The 27,765-nt window shown below is 37.5% G+C and overlaps 1 protein-coding gene and 1 long non-coding RNA gene across 2 annotated transcripts in view; both read right to left on the reverse strand.

Annotated features, from left to right (window-relative positions):
• The window catches only part of LOC139969428 (uncharacterized), a 125,505-nt gene that overhangs the window by 87,621 nt on the left and 10,119 nt on the right, over positions 1-27,765 (reverse strand). The gene's annotated exons all lie outside the window — the stretch shown is intronic.
• Positions 2,249-27,339, reverse strand: LOC139969425 (uncharacterized protein C05D11.1-like). The gene is made up of 22 exons (XM_071974372.1): positions 27,121-27,339; positions 26,123-26,205; positions 25,335-25,493; positions 24,250-24,405; positions 22,637-22,813; positions 21,611-21,751; positions 20,477-20,587; positions 19,778-19,869; positions 17,187-17,364; positions 16,293-16,403; positions 13,806-13,949; positions 13,008-13,184; positions 12,602-12,704; positions 11,960-12,090; positions 9,683-9,863; positions 8,991-9,076; positions 7,665-7,825; positions 6,281-6,470; positions 5,506-5,649; positions 5,050-5,210; positions 4,600-4,752; positions 2,249-3,967 (listed from the first exon to the last, which is right to left on the reverse strand). Exons 1-22 carry the CDS (start codon positions 27,266-27,268, stop codon positions 3,910-3,912), a joined length of 3,045 nt encoding a protein of 1,014 aa, XP_071830473.1. The 5' UTR covers positions 27,269-27,339; the 3' UTR covers positions 2,249-3,909.

Raw genomic sequence — 27,765 nt, forward strand, 5'->3', positions numbered from 1 at the left:
CATCTGCTCTGGCAGATACTGTGTTAAGATTGAATTAATTTGTCCAAGTAAAATCTGTTACCGAAGCTGCTATGACCACATAAATACGATCAAGACATATAAACTGGGGCTGAGAGTCTGATGAACTTGATCAAATTTGGACGAAAAATCGAGCTTTTTAAATTTCAGCCTAAATGTGTACAGTGGATTCGTGTGGATCAGAAGCATGTTCCCGTCCGGTTAGAAGTGAAATTCTAGCAAGTTTTCGCCTGAAAATTCAATATATGAAATGATAACGATTTGAATATTCAAATTAGTCTGTCTTTCTGAAGAGATGGACCTATTTTCAACGCTAATAATGTCTGATATATGATAAAGAGGTCGGCATCCGTTCATTTTGAGAAGATTTTAAAAATGGGGAATTTGGGCCAAAATTTGCAAAAACCATAAGGGTATAAGCCTTACAAAATGATCAAATTTGGACGAAAAATCGAGCTTTTTAAATTTCAGCTCAAATGTGTACAGTGGATTCGTGTAGATCAGAAGCATGTTCCCGTCCGGTGAGAAGTGAAGTTCTAGCAAGTTTTCGCCTGAAAATTCAAGATACGGAAATGATAACGATTTGAATATTCAAATTAGGCTGTCTTTCTGAAGAGTTGGACCTATTTTCAACGTTGAATAATGTCTGATATATGATAAAGAGGTCGGCATCCGTTCGCCACATCATTTTGAGAAGATTTTAAAAATGGCGAATTTGGGCCAAAATTTGAAAATAACCATAAGGGTTTAGCCTCACAAAATGATCAAATTTGGACGAAAAATCGGGGTGTATATTTTCAGCCTAAATTTGTACAATGGATTCGTGTGGATCACAAGCATGTTCCCGTCCCGTTAGAAGTGAAATTCTAGCAAGTTTTCGCCTGAAAATTCAATATATGAAATGATAACGATTTGAATATTCAAATTAGGCTGTCTTTTTGAAGCGATGGACCTATTTTCAACGTTAATAATGTCTGATATATGATAAAGAGGTCGGCATCCGTTTGCCGCATCATTTTGAGAAGATTTTAAAAATGGCGATTTTCGGCCAAAATTTGCAAAAACCATAAGGGTTTTTAGCCTTACAAAATGATCAAATTTGGACGAAACGTTGAGCTTTTTAAATTTCAGCCGTAATGTGTACAGTGGATTCGTGTGGATCAGAAGCATGTTCCCGTCCGGTTAGAAGTGAAATTCTAGCAAGTTTTCGCCTGAAAATTCAAGATACGGAAATGATAACGATTTGAATATTCAAATTAGGCTGTCTTTCTGAAGATTATGGACCTATTTTCAACGCTAATAATGTCTGATATATGATAAAGAGGTCGGCATCCGTTTGCCGCATCATTTTGAGAAGATTTTAAAAATGGCGATTTTCGGCCAAAATTTGCAAAAACCATAAGGGCCTTACAAAATGATCAAATTTGGACGAAAAATCGAGCTTTTTAAATTTCAGCCTAAATGTGTACAATGGATTCGTGTGGATCAGAAGCATGTTCCCGTCCGGCTAGAAGTGAAATTCTAGCAAGTTTTCGCCTGAAAATTCAATATATGAAATGATAACGATTTGAATATTCAAATTAGTGTCTTTCTGAAGAGTGTGGACCTATTTTCAACGCTAATAATGTCTGATATGATAAAGAGGTCGGCATCTGTTCGCCGCATCATTTTGAGAAGATTTTTAAAATGGCGATTTTCGGCCAAAATTTGAAAAAAAAACATAAGGGTTTAGCCTTACAAAATGATCCAATTTGAACGAAAAACCAACTTTTTTTAATTTCAGCCTAAATGTGTACAATGGATTCGTGTGGATCAGAAGCATGTTCCCGTCCGGTTAGAAGTGAAATTCTAGCAAGTTTTCGCCTGAAAATTCAATATATGAAATGATAACGATTTGAATATTCAAATTAGTCTGTCTTTCTGAAGAGTGTGGACTTATTTTCAACGCTAATAATGTCTGATATATGATAAAGAGGTCGGCATCCGTTCGCCGCATCATTTTGAGAAGATTTTTAAAATGGCGATTTTCGGCCAAAATTTGAAAAAAAAAACATAAGGGTTTAGCCTTACAAAATGATCCAATTTGGACGAAAAACCAACTTTTTTTAATTTCAGCCTCAATGTGTACAATGGATTCGTGTGGATCAGAAGCATGTTCATGTCCAGTTAGAAGTGAAATTCTACCAAGTAGATACGGGAAGAGAATAAAACAAACTACAAAAACAAATAATAATGATACAAACACTGAATTCATTTTATGACATGGAATGTTATTACAAAATTAACATATATTTGTCTGCTGACAAGATTTATGAATCTTAAATTAAATGAATATAACATCCCGTTTAATAACTTCTCACAAAATTCCTGCCATAGGCAGAATCCAAGTCTAATTCCATTATTGCATTACAATTGCATACTTCAAGACGAGTTATTTAATGCTCCCAAATTGCATTCAAACTTTGAGCTGACAATCGTGCAAGCGACTGATGTGATATGATTAAGTTTTTGAATACAAGCCATGGCCTAACGCTTTGGTTAGTACACCACTTATATCATGTGGTAATTCGGAAAGCCCCAAATTGGACAAAAGTTTTCTCATTGTTATCAAACTTGACAAAATTGCCTAGGTTTGGAAAACTTTACCTCCCAAAAAGTTTAAATTGGAGATGGATCAGGTGGGTGACACAGGAGTAAATTACCCCTTCTCTCACATCTCCTAAAACTATGCAGAACAGGACATCTTTGATTAAGAATCAAAGGGATTTATTGCTTTGACTTTTAGACACTTGTTTATTTTACATCTAACAAAAAACTTTAGTCTGCAAATTCCTCACATTTAGTAAGTACCATTTGAGGCATAATGTTTGCACACTCCTTTCTCTTAGTAATACTTCTGCAGAAAGGAAAAAAAACCCTGTTTCTTGAACATATCTCTGTCCAAATTGCATCATTTTATGATCACATCCAATTGAAAGACAATATATATCGAAGGATACTTAACCTTAGAACCTGGTCCTAAACCTTACAACCCTGGTCCTAAACCTTAGAACCTTGGTACTAAACGTTTGAACCTGGTACTTAACATTACTACATGATTCTAAACCTGGTCCTCAACCTTATAAACCTGGTTCTTAACAGGTTCTTAAAAAAAAGGTGTACGACAACAAGAACAAACTTTGCAATTAAGCAGATTAAAATGTTTAGCAGATTTTTTAAAACACTTTACCAGACTTATTCATCAATTTTAGACTTAATAAAAATGAGGAGTTTTTTTCTTTTAATTCAACTCTAGTTGAAGATATCTCGTTTGTGTTGATTTTAGCCACTGTTAACACCACATGATTTCAATATCTTAATATTTTAATATCCTACTTTCAACAAAGTTAATCTGAAAGAGACTAACACTACGGGATAATGATATCTAACCTTTTTGAAGATTTCAGCAAAAACACAAGATACATATTCAGTCACCCTCATGTGACCTCTATTACACAGCTTGAAGCCTATTTTGAAAGATTGCACTACAAAAGGAAGAAACAGCAAAAGAAGAAAAAGTCTTCTACTTGGAAGAGACAGGTAAACAAAGCAAGAAAGAACCTTTAAAAAGGAAAAGAAAAAAGAATGAAGTATAAACAACTTATAAATGTCTTACAGAAGGAATAATATTGTAAGTATTCTCATATAGTCATCCTATTCTCTGCATATCTGACTAGAGGCACTGATTGAAGGAAGAATAAAGAGTCTTGAAAATTATTACCACAAAATCACTCCCCCAACAAACCCCCCCCTCTCCCCCCCCCCAAAACTCCTATACCTACATATTACCAAGACAACATTAAATACTTAACAAATAAAACTGAACTCTTAAGTTGGTTACGATGCATGATTTCAAGCTGAGCCGAAAGCTTCCTCCAGAGAATTCAAAACATGGAGGTCTCGTGAGAGGCTGGGGGAAAAAAAAGCGAAATGTAAAATTAAGATCAACTTTGCATTATTCTCATCCAATTATATAACTTTGATAGAAACTGCAGCCACAAAATCCAACAACTTTAAAAAAAAAAAAAACTTGTTTCAATAAGGAAGGAACAAAAGCTTGCAAAGGGTCCCCAGTCACTGACCGCAGAATAATTAGAGACTTTTGATAGTTTGAATGGCTGAAATCACTTTCTGTTTAGGTTCGGCATGTAATTAGCCATCAAAATTAGTTCTGCTTCTTTCAAAATTTTGAAGCTCAAATTTAAGACTTGAAACTTCAAAGCAGACTTCAATGCATCAATCAAACAATGCTTTCTTTTGTTTTATCCATCTCATTGGGAAAGGCGGGGGGGGGGGGGTAGGGTGAGTCATGGAGCCATTGGGGAAGGATCTGCACTATATTACACCTTTGCCATATATTTTGGAATATATTTGCTATATATATGCTATATGTATATGCTATATATATATATATGCTATATTTTGGAAAAAATTAAATAAAGTAGTTGAAACCTTGCATCATTTCTAACCATCCACTTACAGTCTGCAAGTATACTGAATTGATTTTACCAGACTTTTCTGGTTACTGTGGAGATAACTTACCCCTTGAATCCTTCCGTGATCTCCTTCACTTTCGAGGGTTGACAGCACACAGCGCAGCGAGCCTTGCTGGGGTCAATCAGGGGTCGGATATACTTCTCTCCCACTCTCAACAGGTCATCAATTGTGACCTTTGACACCATAGTCAAGAGATTTCTAAATGCAACGTACAAAATATCGGTAGTTATATTGGCGAAAATCTTCATATTTGTCAATTTAAAAAAAAAAAAAAAAATTTATATAAAGAATATAAAATATAAAAAAAAAGAAAAAAAAAAAAAAAAAAAAAAATATATATATATATATATATATATTCTCGTTTGACAAAGAGATCGACTGAGATACTAGACTATAAGCATTATCCTTGCACAGATGTAAGTGTATGGTACAGATACTAAATTAATTACGACTAATCAAGGCTTAATTCAGTAATTAAGTTGGATGCCTTCGTACCTGTTGTAATCTTTGTCGGAATTCCTGAAGTAGTTCATGAGGGATTCGTCGGATACTGACGAGACGGTCTCCTCTCTCTCGATGATCTCATAGAGGACGCTGCTGATCGCCGTCTCGACTTGAAGATTGTCAAACAGGGTAGACTTGTTCAAGTATCCTTCCTGGAAACGTCAGCGAAAAACAGAAGATGAATAATTCATGAGGGTTTGGGTCATCCTCTTTGCTGACAATCTCAAAATAGGTTTTTAAAAAGGTTGCTACGTTGAGATTTGAACATTTTTACCTATTCTTCTGCGATAAAAATGTGAGCTGGGTTATTCTTCAAAAGATCTCACCTGGTATGGATAATTACGAGTGACTTCCTTACCTGTCCCATCACTACCACAGCACCCTTATTCTGCATTAAACTTGCATTGAGGGTTTCAATATAGATTCTCTGACTCGAACTAAACTTACCACAATAGTCTTAGCTTGTCTGTAAGCGTTGACTACATGAGTACATTTAAAGAGTTGCAGGTACAGGAGTCCTTCCTCGGGTTTAATGTACATCCTGTAATGATACGCTAGGCCCAGTCCTCGAATCTGCTTCCACATCGGGCCCTGGGGACGAGAAAAATACACACAACAAGTTCAATATTAAAGTTGGTGTATACATAAATCCGCCAGGAAGATATTTATATTAACAGAAACAAAGAAATAATTGATCAGAGACGCTATTAGTAAACGTTTTCACATTTGAATCAAATTCTAAGACAAAGCAAGGCATATGAGAGGTCTGGAGAGCTAAAACTAAGAAAACCGTTCTCTTAAAGTATAAAGAGATTGGAACTTTATTCAAATTTTACCATTTTTATGCATTTGCATACATACATATGTACATGAGAAACCAAGGCTCTCTAGAAATGCCCTTTCCATTTTCTGGGTTGTATCCAAGTTAAACAGAATGTTCAGCATGGTGGCTTTTGAACCTCAGCAAAGAAATTGTCCCCCACCCCCCCCCCCTCAAAAGCATATAGATACAAATATTTTGCCCAACTGTATTTTAAGCCAGCATTCAGTGTTGAGCACGAACAGATTTTATGCTTACCCTTGAGGTTACACAGACATTTCCCAGTAAATCCCTTACTAAAGGATATTGTGGTCAATACAACATTTTAGCTGTAATAGGCTTAAATATTTAGGATATTGTGGTCAATACAACATTTTAGAAGTAATAGGCCTACATGTTTACCTCAAGGGCACACAGACACTCCAAGTACACCATTAATGCTGGCAGATCGGGGTCCTTGAAGTCGTTCATGCAAGGCACTGTCTGAACAAAGTAAGACGATTCCACAGATCCAACTCCGATAATCTGACCCATCGGTTTACTCTCCTGGTTAGAACGGACCATCTGGAAAGCACGTTTCTGCAATACCTTGCTGTGAAGACATGAATGCAAACCACAATTTTGAAAAAAAGACACAGATCTATCTTGCTGACAAGAAAGTCAACACCCCCCTAGCAGGAGGGGTCAACCCCCCCTCCCTCGCAGGAACATAAATTTGACTATCAATGAAGAAGCTTACTCACAGCAATCAAGATGTTATAGCTAAATGACAGTCGTAACAGTTGGCAATAAATGATTTTAGAAATGTTTATGAGATGTTGCAACTCATAGGCCTGAAGCCGGTGGAAGTTGAGGCAGGGGGGAAGGTGAGTGCAAGGGGTGGAAGGTGATTGGGTGGGGTGAAAGGTGGGTGCGAGGCGGTGGAAGGTGAGGCAGGGGGGAAGGTGAGTGGGAGGGGGTGGAAGGTGGTTGCGAGGCGGTGGAAGGTGAGTGGGAGGGGTGGAAGGTGCGTGCGAGGCGGTGGAAGGTGAGGCAGGTGAGTGGGAGAGGGTGGAAGGTGGGTGCAAGGCGGTGGAAGGTGCGTGCGAGGCGGTGGAAGGTGAGGCAGGGGGGAAAGTGAGTGGGAGGGGGTGGAAGGAATGTGCGAGGCGGTGGAAGGTGCATGCCAGGCAGTGCTGGTGTAAGCAGAGGTTCATCCACACTTCATCTACATACAAAAACAAAAAGTAAATTCCATCTGATCTTTTTCAATTAGCAAATGGTTACTGATAAGAAAGCACAGACACAAACATGTTTGTTTGTTTGATTAAATATGGTTATATGTTATAAGCATGTGTATTCAAAACTTTCAGAAGCCTATCCTATAATTATGGATAATGATATCAGACAACTAGCCCTGATGTAAAAAAAATTAAATTTTAGAATAACTACAACGATAAAACTATGTTTCTTGTCGGGCAACAAATTCTTTCCCTGTAAAATATGTTTCTTGTCGGGCAACAAATTCTTTCACTGTGTGTCTGAAAGCAAAAAAGTTATACCGCACAGAACCGTAGGGCAACGTACAAAGAAAGCTTTAATCCAACGATGACCACAAACTTGCAAATGAAGTAAACAAGAACATATCTCTCATAAACAAAAAAGGACCAACTAGTTAATGAAAATTCCCATCTAAGTTACACAATTATGATTGCAAACTGGATGTTATGCTAAAAAATCATGGCACGACTCGTCATTGATACCAGTTCATTTACGAAAACTTATCAGTTTGTTGAACAGAACTCACCACTTGGCATCTGTCTTGATGCCTTGATCCACAAATTGTTGTTGCCATGGTAACTGCACCTCTGTGACCTTACTGAGATGCTCAATATTCGATGTCATGTGAACCCTGAGGTTAGACGCAGCAGTCAGCGCAGCCCTGAGTTTGTTCATATCTGCTATGACCTAATGAAACATAACACATTTGACAAATATGTAAAGGGAGTTAATTTTAAAAAAAACAAAAAAAAACTTAAAAGTAAAAAGTAAAAATAATGAACAATGACATAAATAGATGTATAGGTTGTGTGACAAACATATATACGATTCAATCCATAATTTTTCAATACAAATGATTGAATCTTGCAATGTGGCATAGATACACAGATTTACCCATGATAGCTTGTATAAGTCAACTGAGTATTGGGTTGAACAAATCTGATTAGGTCTTTCATATTTCTATTATATCAACTTCAAAAGCTGCAAATCCGGCAGCAAATTTTGCAATTTCAAAACATTTTGTGACAATGTGGGATATTAGGTTATGGGAACTAGGGGAAGGGATTTATATTGCAGGGGATTATATAAAGACAAATATAACAGAGACAAACGGTTGTCTTCCAGTGAAGTTAAGTGTCAATACGGGCAGATGGTAAACATGACAACTCCCTTCTTGAAGTAGAGGTTGGAAAGAATGTCTCCCTCCCTAACGTTTCTCAGATCTGAAGTGTTACATCGATGATGTAAGCTGTAACACACTATTCATTTTATTTTTTGTAACATGCTGGCTCTATCCTTACATATAAATTGTGAACAATTCATCATAACATCCTTCATCCAAGTTAAGTTTTATTTGGGGGTAGTGTAGGCTTTCTAGCCTAACATAGTAACTTAATTCCCAAAGGGATAAATCCAGGGCTACTACATATCTCAGTCCGTGCTTCATTGGTCTGATGGCACCTTTCCTAGAACTGGGCTCACAAGATTGCTTACCCCTTTACCTCCCTATGTTGGGGTCCAGTTGGTCTGGTTGGGTTGTGTTGGGGTCCGGTTGGTTTAGTTGTTTTGATTGTGTTGTGTTGGGTCCAGTTGGTTTGGTTGTTTTGGTTGTGTTGTTGGGTTTTGTTGGGGTTCAGTTGGTTTGGTTGTTTTGGTTGTTTTGTTGTGTTGTGTTGGGGTCCAGATGGTTTGGTTGTTTTGGTTGGGTTGGGTTGGGGTCTGGTTGGTTTGGTTGTGTTGGGGACCTCTTAAATCCAATGGGAGGGGTGAGTCCTTGGAGGCTAACAGGAGTGTAGGAGGGAGGGGTGGGGGGGATGAGGAGAGGTGAGGGTGAAATAATGCATCTACCTACCTGATCTGGTTCCTTTTCTAGTTGTTCCAGCAGCTTAGAGAGGAATCCATGTTGTCTTACCATACTCGTCAGATAATGGTTACTATCTGGATATTAGAAAGAAAAGAAAAAACAGGGCCTTGGATTCAAATTATACAAATCCGACGATCTATTCGAATTGAAAATCTTGAACAAAACTTCAAACGTACTCTCAACCTTTCGTCAATATTTTTCAAAGTTGGTTACAGCACACATTTTACAGATGCGATATAACAGGCTTACCACCCAGATGGATCTCAAACCCAACCGGTTCATTTTTATTTTTTTAAACTGTGTTTCAAATATCATGGTTAATCTGCTGACATAGCTAAAAATCTCATTCAGAAATGATGGTTTAGTTGATACAACAATCAGTTAGTTTACAAAAGCTAACCAGCAAACAGGGATTGCTAAATCTGTTCTTATGGCAGATGCAGTGTTCTTGTAATCTTGTAGTTGACTACATCCGATAGAATGTGGCAGCCCAACAAAATAGTTTCCACTACTTGGTTTGAAAAGGCTTTCACATAAATTGGTTATAACGTCAACATTCAGAGACAACAGCCAATGTAGCTCAACAAAACACTCCATACAAGCCAACAAGACAGAACCACAGTTTACAAAGTCAGATACAGTGTAAACAAAATTTTCTTTTAGTTTCCATGGATACCAACCGTTTCCAAAGTTCATGTCCTTGAGAACAGCTAGGACGACCGTCCTTCCATCTCGTTTCAATTGAGCGACTTCATTGACCATTTTGGTGGCCACAATGTTCAGTCTCTCCTTGGTAAACTGAGTCTTGCAAAGTATCTCCTGCAGCCAATTGACTCCAGCTGCATACTTCTCCTCTTCAACCTTCAGAGAGTAACGACAATCAAACAAGGATTTATTGAGCAACCTCCATAACAGTATGAAACAAAATTGCTAGATAAGCTAAAATGGCCAAAAAGTTAAAAAATTAAAGATACAAAAAAATTTTTTTTTTTAAACATACAACACATATTTAACCATTTTTATTGTATGGATTTGTGTAGCTTTGTACTAGTTTCCCTGGTGACATAAATATAGGAGGGCAGTCTTCCGTAAAGTTTTGTAAATCAAGTGATGTCATCTTTGATTCTCTTTACTACTTTTCCTTCAATCTACAAAATTATTTAATTTTACCTTCCTTTATATAATTTTTTAAAACCAATTTTTACAAAACCAAAGCTTATCTGAATCTAGTTTTCAGAGACACAAAGATGAACCTAGTTATGTCCATACAAAAATTTCAGTTTCAAGATCTATAGAATTTGATTTTTGAACTACAGGTCAAAGATAATATGGTGATGTTTCTTTTTACCCACAAACTAACAGCCTACATTGACAGGAATAAAAATTTTAAAAAAGAAGATTTTCCCTGTAATAATTTATTGCTTGAGTTTTGTGTAGCATTTTCTAAAGTTCTGAATTTCTTTGCTTCATTGAATACCATAGTTCCTGTGTAGAAAACTGCCATACATTTTCAGTGGCGTAGCTAGAGGTTTTGGGGCTTGGGTGCAAGAGTAGAAAATTGCGCCCCCCCCCCCACTACTGAAAGAAAATGAAATTGCGCGCGAAAATTTTTGGTTAAATTTTTCGGGCAAGTCGTTACAGCCCCCCTCCCCCTCTAAATCAAATTGTGCTCCTACGCGTATGATATTTCCACCATTCGAAATCTACTGCCTTGGAACTGTATACTGAAATACCCGAAATTTCCGTGACATGTAGTCATTACAGAATACAGAACAGAATTTAAAAAAAGAGAAAACGGTCGAAATGGAATGAAAAGAAATCACAATCTATAAATTTGCTAATAAAAACAACTACATTCAGTTCAGATTCTTATTAGTAACTGAAAAATATTCATGCCTGACGACCTACATCAATTTCGTCATGTTTTTCTAAAAAGTGCTAATTTTTTTTTACTCTCATTCTCCCATTTCAGCGCCCCCCTAAACCAGGCGCCCGGGGCACGTGCTCTCCCTTGACCCCCCCCTAGCTACGTCACTGTACATCTTTACACTGTATATCAACTTGACCATTTTGTATAGCATTTTGCAATGGGGTAACTGGATGAATTATTCCCTACATCTTTAATCAATATGAAAGATACACGATGGTTCTAAGACCAACAAGGTCAACCAGTAGATCGAAATATTGTTGTTTTAAGAAACCAGAATGCAAAAATGCATTGTGGTTTCGATGATGTAACATGGGCAGTTTTCTTCCTGAATCTGGCATAATGTATAGTGAGGGTGTACATGTTTACAAGGGTTTCACGATTTGACCTCTGATGACTCCAAATGACCTTTGACCAAACACAATAGGCTTCTTTAACTCAATGTGGTTCTTCTACACACTACATATGAAATTGGTCTGACCTTTCTTTCTTGAGATATCGTGTTTACAAGCTGGGCGTCACAAACGAACTCACACACACACACGCACACCATCATGAATGCAAAGGTTACGATTATCATCGTAACCAAAAAGGCAGTTTCTTCCAGAGACCACCATCTCAAAGGTCACATCTTTCGCGAGTTTTACCTGAGTATATTAACTTACTACCAAACATTTCGTAACGCAATATCCAAAATTATTAGCCCACGGTATATAAACCCACGACCAAAGTTGATTTATTCGCTACCAAAGTTTTTTAACTCACCGACCAAGTTTATTTACTGGTTACATAAGTTGTTTCAATCACAACTTAAGTTTTTTCTTAACTCCCTACCCAAATTTTACTAACTTGATACACCTACTAAGTTTACTAATTTGGCTACTCAAGTTGTTCCATATAACGACTCAAGTTTGCTTACTTCACTATCAAAGTTAATTTATTGTTACCCACATTTTGCTAACTAAATCCTATACGTTAATTAGCTCAACATCCAATTAATTGGCTACCCATTGCCACTTTTCAGGCATACCTTAATTTCCACAAAGGCCAACTGTGAGAAGAACCCACATCTGAACATCCTCCCCAAAACACCGAGACGAGAGTTTGTCTGGAGGGTGTCGGCAGCCAACTGGGTCACGACCTCCTTGTAAGGTATTAATGCTGCCAAAACAGAAATGAAAGCACTCAGTAAACATATTTAAAGGAGAAGAAGTATGGGCAGGTTAGGTAGATTGAGTGCGAGAGGGTATTTTGGAAACCATGTTGTTGAAGATGAGGGGGGCGAACCTTATTTCTTTTAAAGAAAAAAAAATTAAAAAAGGAAGAAAATTAATTTTAAAAATAAAAATTAATTTTAAAATTTAAAAAAAAAAAATTCATTTAAAATTTTAAAAATAAAAATTCATTTAAACATTTAAAAAAATTAATTTAAAAAGGAAGAATATTAATTATACTCTTTTTATAGTTCATACTTTACAACATACAATTGGTGAACAGGTCTATCACAACTCACTGTGGAAGATATGTTGCGTCTGTGACATCTACCATCAACTTATTCATTTCTTGTAGCAGCCAGGCAGCGAATGTACTTAGAGGAAGGGAGATGGGAAAGTGGGGTGAGGTGGGTGGGGTGGGGTAAGGTGAAGAGGGATTTTACAGAAATGGTACTTACTTCCGCTTCTGAGGACAGGAGACTCAAAGATGATCTCCGAATAGAGAGGCAGGTACATCCTCAGATTCTCGTCTACAGCGGACGTATCCATCACAGCTTTCAGCTATTAAAGGATATCAATGCACATTATGAGATCTACAAACTAACATGGACAAGTTTTAAGGACAATCTGTGGCAATATGAGAGCAATCAACTCCCTACCTCCAAGAAACAAATCAAATTTCCCTTTTATTTTTTATTCTATTACATACCAAATCACCTTATTAGTGGAGTTCTATATATTCAAAGTTTTTTTTGTCACATTAATCAGAACAAAGAAAGTGTGTCTTAACAATACATTAGAACCGACAATCAAACAACAAAAGAGCCATTATGTTGCCTGGATTATTTTATTGTTTTTACTCACCTGGACGAAATTGCTATGAACATGATCAAGCTGAAAGGTGAAGGGTAGCTTGCTGATGTCAATTTCCGTGGGACCTACAGTTCCATTCAGGTTGCTATGGCGATGTAGCGGGTGAAAGTGAATCGAGGCTGTGCTGGGTATTGGTAGGCTCCCGATCATACCTCCGGGAGCTTCTCTCTGTTCAAGGAACAAAAAAACATAAAATAACCAGAACGCAAAAATGCATCAAAGTTTCGATTACTTCATTGCAATAGAGTTCTGCTTATTTACCAGAAACATAATATATAAAATGTCCTGGTTTCTACCATGGGATACAGTACATGTTTAAATGGTTTCCAGAGTTTGACTGCTGGTGACCCAGATGACCTTTGACCTCTACCAAAAGCAATTGAGTTTTTCTATTCAATATAACCCATCTGCATGCCACTTATAAACCAGAAAGCCAGTGGACTTATTGTGATTCCTTGCCAAAAGAGGTTAAAATCCCAAGCTTTTGTCATTGTTGATTAAATTGATCAGCAAGGTTCTTTCACTGACTGTGGACCTACCTACTAAAATATGTTAACTTACTATGTTTACAAGCTATATTTAGCAAAAATCAACTTGAGCCCTGCCCCCTAATAAATGTGCATAATATCACATTGAAAATACATTATCATGTACCTGCTATCTATCAACACCTTCACACAAAGTATGTTTCAATTCTGAAAATGTTTATAGCCTGCCCTCTACCAAATGGGCCGTCTCTCAAATTCCTTCACTCCTTTTTTAAATTTATCTATATTTGACCAGAATTACCTCATTTTCTTGATTTGCTGCATCTACTATTTCTGCCATCTTCTTGAGTCCCGCCTCTCCCAGCTCCTCCTGCTGTTTCTTGATTCTCTCCTTCTCCTCCGACGCCATTTCTTCCGCGACCTGTTTGCTTGGGTCTCCCACGATCTAAAATATCAAACATTTAATAAAAAAACTTTTCACCACAGAGCAGGGATTAATTTCTCCATGAATGAAACTACATAATTTATAGATCTGTTCATCCTACTAATTTTCTACGAAAGAATCTCCGCTACGAGACTGTATTTTCAAAAAATATCAAACAATTTAAAAAAAAACTTGTCACCACAGAGCAGGGATTTATTTCTCCATGAATGAAACTACATAATTTATAGATCCGTTAATCCTCGGAATTTTCTACGAAAGAATCTACGCTACGAGACTGTATTTTCAATTATTTTGCTTTTTCCTGCCGAACACTGTCTAGCAGTAACTGATATTTTTATCTGCTTCAATCCTGAACCTGGTGAAAAAATTGTCATTAGTTGTGTTGAGATAGCTTCAACAAAGGATCGTTAGTCGTCCACTGTCGTAATACAACGTATCAACAAAGTTTTACCTAAAGTTGTGTCATGAAGCTGTTGCAGTAATATGCTATACAAATGTCATACAGCTTTTGGTCTTTTTGGTTGCCATTTCTGAGAGTGAAAAAAGCCATGAACGTGCAAATTTTACATCTGTAAATGAACCCAAACAAAGATCAGTTATGAATAAGTGGCAGATATTCTATGTTAGTTTCAAGCCAATGCTCGCCATACATCTGAGGTGAAAATCACTTTCTGGGTCGTAATTTACACTTCCATAAACTTGGAACATGCAATATGCTTAAGAGCTGTTAGTAGCTTTGCATATTTTCACAACTACTAACTGTTTTCACATATTTGAGAGAAATGACATTGAAATTGAAAACTATTTATTCCCGCTTCACCATAACACAAACAAAGTGAACATATAACATTTGAATATACACTATACAAATACATTCCATAGAAATTCAATTGATATATATACAAATGATGTGAAGTGGGGAGACCTGGCAGAAGCAGAGCTTATCAAGGCCATCATGCTCAATTTGTCTCGCAATAACATTCAATTTAGCAGAATTCAGTACAAACAAATTGTGTAGTAGTTCTTCAGTTTCTTAATGGGTTACATCACAGCAAAAATAAAAAAATATGAACACTGATTAAAGTGCCTTGTGTATATTCATTACTGTAACACATAACTCAAATGTTTTAGTTCATCAACTTACTGGTGGGTTATATCCAGGGTTCGATTTCCATAAAAAAAATTGGTTTCCAACAATTGCTATGTAACATTTGAATCGCATAGCCCTTCCAAAATTTTGATTGAATAGCAGTGTTTACAGTATTATTTATGTCTGGCAAATTACATGTCACCGTGGCAACTGTATAGCTTGACCTCTAGTGCAGTGGTCTGGTTACAATGACAAAAAAAACATTTCTATCCTTTTTTATTTTTTAATTGTGATAAAAAAAACATTTTTTAAACTAAATTGTACACTAAAAATTTATATTTCCTAAAAGAGAACTCTTCTGGCGTTCTAACCATATTATTCCTGTGTTCTGTATTGTCTACGAATACCAAATGATCATAAATTTAAAAAAAAAAAAAATTGGGAACGACATACTCAGGGTGTCTCATGTATTGATGAATGCTGCTAGCTGGGCGGACGAAAGGTTGCAATGTTTTTTTCACTGTATAAAGTTATTTGAGATGTCCCATTGACTTAACTGTATGTGGGGTAATTCACACACTAATTTGGCATTTAGAGTGTCACGTTCGCTGGTTTGGCTAAAAGTCTATGCACTGTCTGCTTTCAAATCTGGTATTTTATAAGTGTTTTTGATAGAGTAATCTCTAGTTATATCCTATTTTGATTTTGTAGCAGTGATTGTATATACAAAAAGTAGCTAGGCTAATGCCATAACCACGAGGCTATGAAAGTCTATACACTGCTACTGTAGAATACACAAAGGGTTGCATGAATTGTGTAAATGTTTCATTTCATGGTCTTACGCGATCGCTGAAAATCAGAGGTGCTTCTTGAGTTCGAAATGATTAATGGAGCTCTGCTTTGAATAATCAGAAACCTATTTCTAATGAAGGAGTTTTTGTTAGTTACTCTGTTATTTTACTTATTAAGTTAGATTTTGTGATTATATCGGTAAAGTTTCGTGACTTTTAGCATTTAGAATTGAGTGCCATTATCGCAAATTTGTGACGAGAATTTTGCATCTCAAAACGTGCGATGCCTTCGTGGAGTGAGTAGCAACTGCTCCATTTTGCTCTGCATACCCGGGAAATCGAATCCTGATTACATCACAGCATGTTCCTATTAGTGTAATCATAAGAAAACTGATAAAACTGCCTTGAGTAGTGTAACCATTATTGTAACACCGTGTTAGCAATAACTAATAACTTTCTCACCACTACTGAAGGTGGTCCAACAAAGTACTTCTGCAAGAGGTCCGTCCAAAACGAAGCGACTTCGTCCTTTAACTTCTTGAAGTCGTCCACGTCGTTCAGACGTTGTCTCAACTGCATATAGATACGGAAGTAAGATGAAATGTCCTTAAAGACGTAAAACTGAATTTTACAGAGTAAACGAAATGAGTCTTTTCCGTGTGGTCTATGTAAATACATACATACATAAACATATTTAAATAGCGCCGTTCCCAAAGGCTGGAAACGCTTTACATCAACAGTACAAATAGAAAAACCAGAATTAAAATAAGGACAAATAATAAGTCACAAAGCCAGAAAACTAATTTGAGGAATATTTAATGATGCTAATTCAGAAGGCAGAAGTATCTACCTAATCATTGGAAATCATTGAAAAGTAACCAATGATGGGAAGGTCAGGTCAGGGTTATAGTCATTAAAGCCTGAGGCACTGCAAGTTTTATCCATTAAATTTTTTAATTGGAGCCTGAAATGATCTTTCTTTGACATTTATTCATCAAACTGACTACCAAGACTATAACCTTAACATAACATAGTAAATTAAACCTATTATCATAGAATGGCAATAAAACTCAATAAAACTTCCTTTCTCAGAGGAGGAGGGGTAATGAAAAAGGGGAGCAGGGGAGGGGAGGCTGATGGGGGTGAAAGGGGGTCAGATTTTTCTGTTAACTTGAAAAGCAACAATGCAATGTATCACCTGCATAAAGTCTTCTAATTCAGGTGAGTATCAAAAAATAGAATCGATTCTATCATAAAAGGTCAAACCTACTAAAACATTTCTGAACCTTAAGTCTCTAAACATATATATTTTCCAGATATATATCCGGCCCTCTCACATGGACTTTATAAACATACCTCCTCTTGCGATGTCCCGTAGAGGAAGTCCCCGATGCACATGAACGCGAGTGTATCGTGAGGGCGGTCTTCCATGCTATTGAGTGCGTCCAGTATCTTACGGTGGACGACACTCTTCATGCGAGACATGTCCATGGACTCTGTTCCATCAGCTAAGTTACCCAGGGTTTGAAATAGCCTTAAAAAAAAATTGTAAAATTGTTATAATGTGCAGGGATGTGCCCATGCTGGGCGGTCCCGCCCAGCACTAAAAATTACCGCCAGCACTGTCTTAAAAATCGTGAGTCCCGCCCAGCACTATTTTCATCTAAAATCCTGACATTCCTAACAATATATTCAACATAAATTGGGTCTAGCCTATGCCAAAATCATACAGACTAATAATGCATCAGTTACGCATGCGAGAAACATTACTTACGGCTCTCAATCTGTCCCTTGTAAAATCTCTTTGAAACAAACTAATAACTTTTACCAGGTACGTAATATATTTCACTAAAAAACTAGAGCACCAATGGTGCAGAAGCTCATACCTTTTCGAGCTTAAAAATGTAGGGCCCACAAAACTTTATGGCCCACCAAATTTCAGGCCATTTTTCAGATTCCACCAATTTTGGGCCCATGAGGGATAACCCCCACCCCCCCCCCCCTCCGTTAGCAGAATCCTGGCCACACCACTGGCTATAATTTCTATTTTCCCCCTTTAAATCCTATTTTACCCACTCTCTCGAACAATACCACTGACCTACCCTATTAAACTTTCTCCCCTCTACCTGAGCAGACCTGAAGCACTCCTTGCCAAATTTTGGCTGGCTGCCTACATACTGTACCTCAGGCTCAAAGACTTCTAAGAATCGGCAAGTGCTGATTGGCTATAGGGCTCTCATGCTTACAGTTCAACAGTTAATAACAACTCCCAGTCCTGCTTTAATTCCACTAACAGCCTCTGCAGAGCTTAACCACAAATGTAAACAAACACTGCAGAGACTGGGAGACAAATTAAAGGAGCTTTGGCAAAAGGTGAAGGCTCAGATTTTTTTAAACAATGGGGATTAATTGTAATTAATTAACTTTTGACCAAAAATTATTAGGCATCACCTTATTCATACACAATCCAACAATCATCAGTTCAACTTTGAATATGATCCATCAAAATCTTGAGGAGATAGAGATATTTGAAAATATTAAAAAGAATGACCCCCGATGACCCCCTAAATGACATTTCACCTCACTTTTCCGAACACCCCTCGTAACTCTCATCCTGAGGAACGTTGTGACTAAGTTTCATTATAACTGGCCATACACTGTACGAACAGGAGCAATTTGAAAATATAGGGCGGCGGCCCGGGCCACAAAAGACCCCTAATTGATCTTTGATCTCAAATTCATGAACACCCTGAAGGTAAAACTTCCATAGTACTATCGTGACAAATCCTCAACATTGTACCATGGAATCTGTAGGAGAAGAAGCATTTTGCGTATTTCCACAAAATGGCCCATTACAGCCTACAGGTGACCTTTTTCGGACCCAAATTTCGGACCATCTCTGATGGCCCTATACCCAATGGTCCTTGTGTCCAAGTTTCATGAAATTCCATCAAACACTGTGCGAGTGGGAGCGGTTTTACCAATTGTTGACGGATAGAGTGATAGAATAATAGAGTGATAGACACCGCACTGTAACAATAGCTCACACCAGCATGCTGGTATGAGCTAAAAATTACAAAATGTATATTGTTAGCAAAACTAGTACTTGTGTATGTGCTTAAAAAGCTACACAAGTGCCAGCATTTGGCATCTAAGCACCTTCAAAAATCGAAAAATTGCTCAAAGGGGAGGGGGACACCCACTCCCCCTTAGATTCCTCCCCCAGGATGGCGATCAGTATACCCGGCACTCAGGAAATCCTTGGCACATCCCTGAATGTGAAACTGCGATTTCTCACTAAATAGGGGCTACTTTGTGGTCGAAGGAGGAGGCAATTAAGGTGTATAAATAAACAAATCGAATACTTATATTTACAATTGTTTTTAAGGTTCAGGAGTGATTAAGGACAAGCTTCTTGCAATCATATTGTATGAACACGGCCTAATTTTTATCCCGAAAAAATATCGATAACTTTATTCTAAGTTCTTTTTAACCGTTGTTTGTGACACCAAACGGTTGTATCTTAACAACAATGAAATAAGGCCATTACCAGTGACTGTGGGGTTTGACAAAATATTGCCTACCCCCCCCTCCACATGTTTAACAGTTGATAGTATTAAGAATATAAAAAAAAGGGACAAGTTTTGTTCTATATAGGTCCAAATTCTGACAAATTTTCAAGCCTATAATTTTTGACCACCCAAGCTGTTAATGATAGCTAACACTGTTTATTTTCAGAATCTACCTTAGCCTCCTATTGGAATGGCACAACAATAATTATACCAGTGGAAAGAAAAGAAGAAAATTTATGAATAGGTATAATATATGGGTATAATATTGCATATAATATATGGTATAATATATGGGTATAATATTGCAACTTAATGGCATAATAAGAAAGGAATCAAAAATATAACTAACAAAAATTATGATAATGACTTGTTTACCTTTCCTTTACATGATGAAGCTTGGCTTTAGGGACATTGTAGAATTTCAGATAGATACAGGATTCTGTGGCCTCAATGACTGAGTTTCTGACCTAAGTGGAAGAGAATTGTAGGGTGAAGGGAGAGTTATGTCAACAGTTATCCCAAAAAAAGACTTTGAATGTGAACACACTATACACCAGGCTAGATTGAAGAAGACAGGACGAGCAAATAAAACAAATATCTAAATTACCAACTCTTAAATGATATAGCAGTTTATAATTGTTTTTATTTTGAGGATCAAATGCAACAAACAACAAAGTGATCTGTTTTTCTTAACCAAAAAAACGACATTAACATACAACAAATTATTAGCAAGGAACAAACATTAACAAATAAAATAAATATGTAAATATAGTATATGTGTCTTTCATTTTATTTCAGAAAAATTTTGAAAAGAGGGAAATTTTAGTAAATATTCCCTCTTTTATATATATTTGACAGCCCAACCAAAAAATTAACAGTACAGAAAGCATTGACTCTCACATGTATTTTTCTTAAAATATTTCTCTTTCTTTTCAAAACATTTTATCAATGGATTACAGATTGTGTACTTGTTTTGATTCTGCCATCTTGGAATTTTTTTTTCCCCTTAGTGTTCAGCTGATATCTCCTCCATTATGAAGAAGAGCTGAAAGAAGGGGAGGAGGGAGGACTCACATTGCTGCAGTAGGGGTCATTGATCTCGACAAAGTCCCTCTGGAGGGGTGCTACAGAGGTGTCTGTCAGGTACTCTAACAACACAGAAACTGCTGACATTCCATAAAGGTCCTGCGAGAAGAATCAAAAAAAAAAATTAAACATGAGTTTGATTGAGTCACATGCACATGGTAAACAGGACACTGAGGACAGGTGTCTCGCAAAACATTGAAGAGGGAGGGAGGGCGGGGGAAGCACAGCCAGCTGTGATTGTTAACCAATGCAACAGAGATTCTCACAACGAACACCTTGGACCCAAAACAGCTAAGATGGGAAATTCTTATGCTGTTTAGCTGTTCCGTCAAAAGACTTGGGCAAGTCCAGTGATGAAATCACAGATTGTGAACTGCTTAAACTTTCAATTTTTTTTTATTCATGTTTTGGTCATTTTTGTCGGAAGGAGAGGGGAGGGGGAAGGTGTCAGTCACAACACAGTTCCTAAAGCATACTGTGTAACCTGAGGTCACACTTCTTTGTCATTTGATACAACCTACAAGTTGTTAAGAAAGATGTATTGAGGTTAAATTCAGCTTTGTAAGTAACATTTCTATGAGCAATATGAAACTACCCTTGGATATTACCAGCTAATTTGGAGAGAGCGCAGGAATTATTGGACAGAAATAAAGATGTTTAGACAATTTCAAATACTTTCAAGAAACCTTCAGAATTCCGGTAGGCAATTATGACAAATCTAATGAGCGTTATTCAATTTAAGATTGCAGTTGATTTTACCATTTAGACAATGCTCATGATTTGTTTGCACCAAAACGAATATTAATGAGAGACTACTAATAAATTAGATAAAATAGTCAACATTCTGCCGTCATGTAAATTTTTTTAATAGTAGTATCAACCATATCTCAAAGAAACTAAATTTGCTTTTTTATAGAAAGTCGATTTTTAGTTTATTATTTAAAAAGTTGTAGTAAATTTATGGACTAACATTGGTGTCAGATTTTACTATCGAATAAAATACAAAAACTTATCAACTCAAACGGCTGACTTAAAGACTATCATCTTCTATTCATCGATGTTGCGACACCTCTGCGCTTAATGAAAATTGCTGCTAGAGGGAGCTATTGAACAGTTTATTACCTTGGCTTGAGGGCCTCTCCAGGCAGCATAGACAAGACCGTTAGACTCATCGTCTGACGGGTACGGGACCACCTGGTCGATGGGGGCTTCAAGGGGTGGTACAGCTGACATCCAAGGTCTGGTGTGAGGGGGCAGCGAGCCCTTCAAAGGAAACAAAACAACTACATTTTATTCTTACCTTCGTATAATGGAGGGTAGGCTGTCGGCAGAAAACCTTGAACAACACTTAGCATATATGTACAAAAAAAAATGGTTCCGTTTTGGCCGAAACAACATCAATGAGTGTTGTTATTTGGGTATTTGATAAAGCATCTCGCAGTTCTAGTACTTGTGACAGTGTAAGAGGTCAAGGCAGCATTATTTAGTCGTAGGATATGCAGAGGAAGTCTATAATTTGCTCTCATCCTGTCAAATTGCTATTTGTAACAATGGGTCATAAAAATACCAGGGTTGCAGGCGGTAACTCGCATAGCTTCAAAAAGCACTAAATACTCTGTTGATTCTTCAGCTCTGACACCTACCTGATATAACTTGGTTAAATTGTGTTTTTAAGAAAACAAATTTAAGCTTCATTTTCAAAAGCCTGATTTGTGGGAGAAACTAAATTAAGCAAACATTGCCTTAAAATGTATCAAATCAACAATGGACGCCAAAAAATCTACCACCTATCCATTTTTTTTTTTCTGCTCGTGGGAAATTGTAGATCAGGTAAAAACGTATAAAACATTAAACATATTCATAATGCAATTACTAATGATCAAACAAAGACTTGTTAAAACACTGCTATGGACAATATGATAAATTTTGACTCTTTCAGTCATATTTTAATATAAAGGACAAGGCACGCATCAAGGTTGTTGGCTGTAGAGCCTATCGCTTCACTTCTTATATATCTGTACCTTCTCCATCTCTAAGAAACATCACATATCATCTGGAGGATTACAGAAGTTTTATCCCCCCCCCCCCAATTCAGCAAGTCAAAAATCACATTATGAGATATAAGATAAGAACTCTACATTTACTGACCTTCGAAACAATTTTGTCTTCGAACGGATCAAGGGCCTTGAAGACTTCCTCCGCTGACACCTGACCGGTGATGACCAGACAGAGGTTGTCTGGACGGTAGAATGATTTGTGGTAGTCCCTGACTTTTTGATTGGAGGTACTAGTCCTCAGGTTAGCCATGATGCCACCTGTTTCTGACTAGAAGAAGAAGAAAACAAGAAAACCAAGAGGTTTTGAGATTCCTTGGCATCTAAATATTACTGTAGGTTCATTGTGTACACTTGGTTCCAACCTTTTATGAATATTAATGTAGCATCAACACAAATGTTGTTCCTTGCTATCAGCTCAAGTTTGATGAACAAATTGATATTTTAAAGAATTTGCTTTAAGCTCTACCACTCATTAATATTCATGCCCCCCTCATTAATAGTATTGGGGTAGAATTCCGACTTGCAGCTGGAAGGTTAGGGGTTCGACTCCTGGCCGGGTCATACTGAAGATTTGTTGAAAATCACTCTAAGCCCCGCCCACTCATTAATATTCATGATATTAGCACCAAAATACATAGGGATCGTCTACTCATGATGGGTAACCTATGTAACAAGAATGAGATCAATCCACCTTGGGATTGCTGAGAAAACCTAATTTCAAGCTTTCTTGCGAAAAACAACACTTAGCCCCGCCCCTCATGAATAATAATGAGATTGGACAAATTGTCACCATATTTATATAGAGGACTTTCCTCTAGTACCACCAAACCAAGTTCCATGAAAATTGAACTTACGGTTGCAAGGATATTGACATTTGTTGAAAATCACTCTAAGCCCCGCCCACTCATTAATATTCATGATATTAGCACCAAAATAAATAGGGATTGTCTACTCATGATGGGTAACCTATGTACCAAGAATGAGATCAATCCACCTTGGGATTGCTGAGAAAACCTAATTTCAAGCTTGGCGTCACACACACACAGACACACCCACACACACACACAGTCGTGACCGCATAGATTCCTTTGGCTACCGCCAAGGAATCAAAAAGGAAGGAAAAAAAGAAAATTCAATCAATATAAAATAGAAAGTACAGATTCGGTCAAGCTGGAGGCTCTTCTATTTTATTTTTTAAATTTTTGTTCTCAAAAGTCACCCTATTATTTATGTAAATGATTTTTCAAACAGACAATGAAGAACCCTGCATGATTTGTAAACATTAAGGATCCTACCTATGAATTACCTTGAATAAATATGCAGTTCCTTTTTAACTATTCTTTCAAATTCTAGCACCTCTTCATAAATGGCTTGATAGTTCTCCCTTTCCCTGTCAAGATTTGTCTTTCAGTTGTGCTCCCCTTCCAGTCATTTTCCTGCAACAGTTCTCCACAATTCTCTCCACCATCCCCCACCCCATTATGCTGGTCCCCCACCCCCCACCCCCTTAGAATGCTGCCTGCTCCCATTCTGGTGGTCTTTCCCACCAAGTGTTTCCTTACTGGTACTTCTCCCTTCTGATATTGATTCCCTATTTGATTATTCTTCCATTTCTCAGTAGTGCCCCCCTTTCCTGGTAGTCCCCCCTCCCCTCCAATTCTGCCCACCCCTCTCCCACTTCACTCCATCCAGCAGTAGTATTACCTTGTATCCACAATGACCAGGGTACATCTGTCTGAGCATGGCCAGATGACACCTGCTCTCTCCGCTGTTCTCTCGGGCCTGCATCTCACAGTAGACGACTCCTGCATTCTCCCCTTCCCCGTTGACGTGATGTACTTCGGTCACATAGGCAGCATCCTGTCAACATTAACACACATTGTCCAATGCAAAAAATCAACATTAAATTTATAAGGAACATTGGATGTAGGTCTTCTGTCAATATGTATGCTTACATTCCATGATACCTTCAACTTAGACAAATGAACTTCTTATACAAGTTAGTTGATAGTGGTAAAAGTAAGAATTCTTCAAGGCACACTTACATGCTCGAAAAAATATTGATATTGCGCACACAAGAACACAATTCAAAGACAAAAAGCGAGAGAAAGATTTGTAACCATCAAGGCTGTAATTAAAAATAATCAGCAGTTATTTTTACGACGCTTAAGCGTCCACAAATGTGGGAGAAACCTGCAAGGGCTTATGGATTACAACTTGCACGTCGGGTAGCTTCCAATTCAACAATTTCACTCAAATTTGGAATATTTTCAATTTAGAAAGTCATTTCGGATGGGAAAACTGTAGATTGCTCTTGAATGAAAACCTACCTTACTATGACCCGACTGGGTATGGAACCTGGGACCTCCTGATTGCTAAGCCTCATTGCTTCAAATGCCACCGCCTATATCCACTTCGGCCACAGCACCAGTATAAAGTGACATGTCACTGGAGGTAGTGGTGGTGGTGGGTTTGAGGGGGAGGGGTTGCAAGGGGTGGAGGGAGGTGCAGGGATTTTGTATGGGGGTACCAGCTCCTTGGCTCCCTATTGCATCGATCATAGCATATTACATAGTAGAATGTTTTATTATTATTATTACACCGGTGCTTATATAGCGCAAAATCCCAGGGTTCAATGTGCTTAACAAAACATATACAAAATACAAATATACAATTGAATACACTTAACCCTAGGTTTGTTTGAAATAAAACGTCTTTAACGCTGATTTGAAAGTGCTGTTTTGTTCACTTTTGTTCACTTAAAGAGTAATTGAGAATGCTTTACTAACAGTGAGAGTTGGATAGAGAACATGATCGAGATAGACAGGCATGAGATTCAAGAAACCCTGACTACCAGCGGTCATGACAGTGTAACAGGTATGGTCAGTGTCCGTCCATGCATTGGTCCCTTGAGCCAGGCAGCGGTTGGCCATCATATCAAGAACTCCCTTGAAAAGAACAAAGAGGGATTGACAACAATAAACAGTGAAATTAATCATAATTAAATTAATCTCACCGAGCATATTAACTACCACTATAAACAGACTGGCTGTATTTCCTTGCTAAATTACATCACAGCTTTGTTCCACTGTATTCGATGGAGAAAAGTGTGACTGTTACATCTTCTCTCCGACTGACAGTTGTGACAAACTGATATCAGCCTCACAATTTTCTTACGACAATAACGACCTCAGAGCAAAGTTTTCTTTAGGATAGGCCTTAATCAGTACATCAGATGTAAGTGTTGGATCCATAAGAAGGCAACAAGCTCAAACTTAACAATATAGTTTTTGACCAAGTAAATTGAGATGCAGGGAGTATTAGCTCAGTGGTTAATGCCGGTGCCTTTCAATCAAAAGGTCCTGAGTTCGATTCACTCCAAGATTAATTTATGTCGTCCAGTTACAGAGTTGTTCACAATTGACAATTCATAATCATGGACGTTAAAATATGAATCTTAGAGACTGACTTCGGTCAGCTTGCGGCTTTGTTAAGCTGTATATTTTCAATGTCAGAGATTTCTTTTTAATGAGAGTAATCTCGGCGGGGGGGGGGGGGGGGGGGGGGTGCTACGTACCTTGTATGGATAATCCTCACTTCCAAGGAATATGAGATGCTCCAATGTGTGTGGTAGGCCGTCATCATCGTGGGCTTCGGTAGCTGGCGAGAAAAACAGAAAGATTTGAAAAAATATGAACATGCGAATAAAGTACTAAGATTCTGCCACATTTCAAACATCAAGAATACATGTGAAAGAAACGGTTTGTTTATTTTTATACGTATTAGCTGTCATAGATAACAATATCGGTGTGTAGAATTCATATAGTTACACATGGTTTTGAAATGTGCAAGAAATTGCATATTAATGCCATACAAATCAGAAACTGATTTAACACAAAAAGTTTTCATATTATTGATGCTAACAAACAGTTGAACCAGAGTTCCCCGTAGTTACTGATTTATATGTTCTCTTGTTTAGAGAAAATAAAGAATAAACTATAAGAAAATACTTTGAACTTATTTGATAAACTTTGGGTTCCTTTGTCATACATGTATATTTGAATTGACCAAAAAGGTCGAACAAGTAAGGGCGAACAGGTCTTTCACTCTGACCATGCAATGGCTGATTAGCTCAGTTGGTGGAGAGCTGGGCTTGTAACCCTCAAGTTACTGGTTGGAATCCTGTTCAATTGCCTATAGTTTAGCCTGAAGAATATCCACTGCAGCCAATACAATATGTATATCTTCTACTTCAATATCACTGCACTAATGGTGTTTGGACTAGTCGTTCGCTATGACTGAGAATTATGATTCCCAATTAGCCAACAATTGATTTCAAAGTAAATGCTGAATAAACGCTATTATAAAGCGTTATCTTAATTTACTTTGAATCACATGACTTATATGTTTAGACTAGACAAGTGTTTTTCTTCAACACAGTTGCCTGTCGACTTGGAACTTAACGAGTAACCATAGTCAACGTATCCTACACATAGCACAGACTAGGCTAGCCTGGGACTAATCAATGGTAGCCTAACAAGGCATGAATAGTACTTTAACAAGTTAAGCCGTTACCTAAGCAAAAAAATCCGTTCACCAATGGACCCTCAACTTCAGCAAGACATATCGTCAGACCAGTTCTCTTGGATTTATATTTCGTTACTGGTACCAAACCGTTCGAAACCTCTTGACATAGAACTTCGTATTTCTCGTTAAATGACATTTTCGAGTTGATGGTTTTCGCGTCTACAGTTGCTGTTGGTTGCCAAAAATAGAACGGTGGCGCTATGTGTAATTTCCTTCTTCAAAAAATAATTTCACTGTCTTCTTGAGCATGTTATAACTACTGTTTTAGGCTTCTATCTCTCTCCTGTAAGCATAAGAGGAGAACAACGTGCCTTGGAGAAGGAAGAGGGGGGAAATGCTGTCTTTTAAAAACACTAATCTACCATAAAATAAGAAAGAAAAGTTGTTTTCATCCTCCTTTTAGGTGGCATACTCATTAGCGTCTATATCAATCCGCCCGAATGTTCTCCTATCTCAGGAAAAGTGCCAAAATGCAGTAGGAGAACATCTTTTTTGATATGTTATCAATCAGGATCTGGTTGTTTTGGCTTGCATGTTGAAGAGCATGAATGGGAAGTACATGTGGTGCAAAAATCGGTCAATTGAGGCAAATTTAGACCCATTTAGGCCTCCCGGGAGCAGCGTATGAAAATT

This window comes from Apostichopus japonicus, chromosome 7, assembly GCF_037975245.1.
Source record: "Apostichopus japonicus isolate 1M-3 chromosome 7, ASM3797524v1, whole genome shotgun sequence".
Taxonomy (NCBI): domain Eukaryota; kingdom Metazoa; phylum Echinodermata; class Holothuroidea; order Aspidochirotida; family Stichopodidae; genus Apostichopus; species Apostichopus japonicus.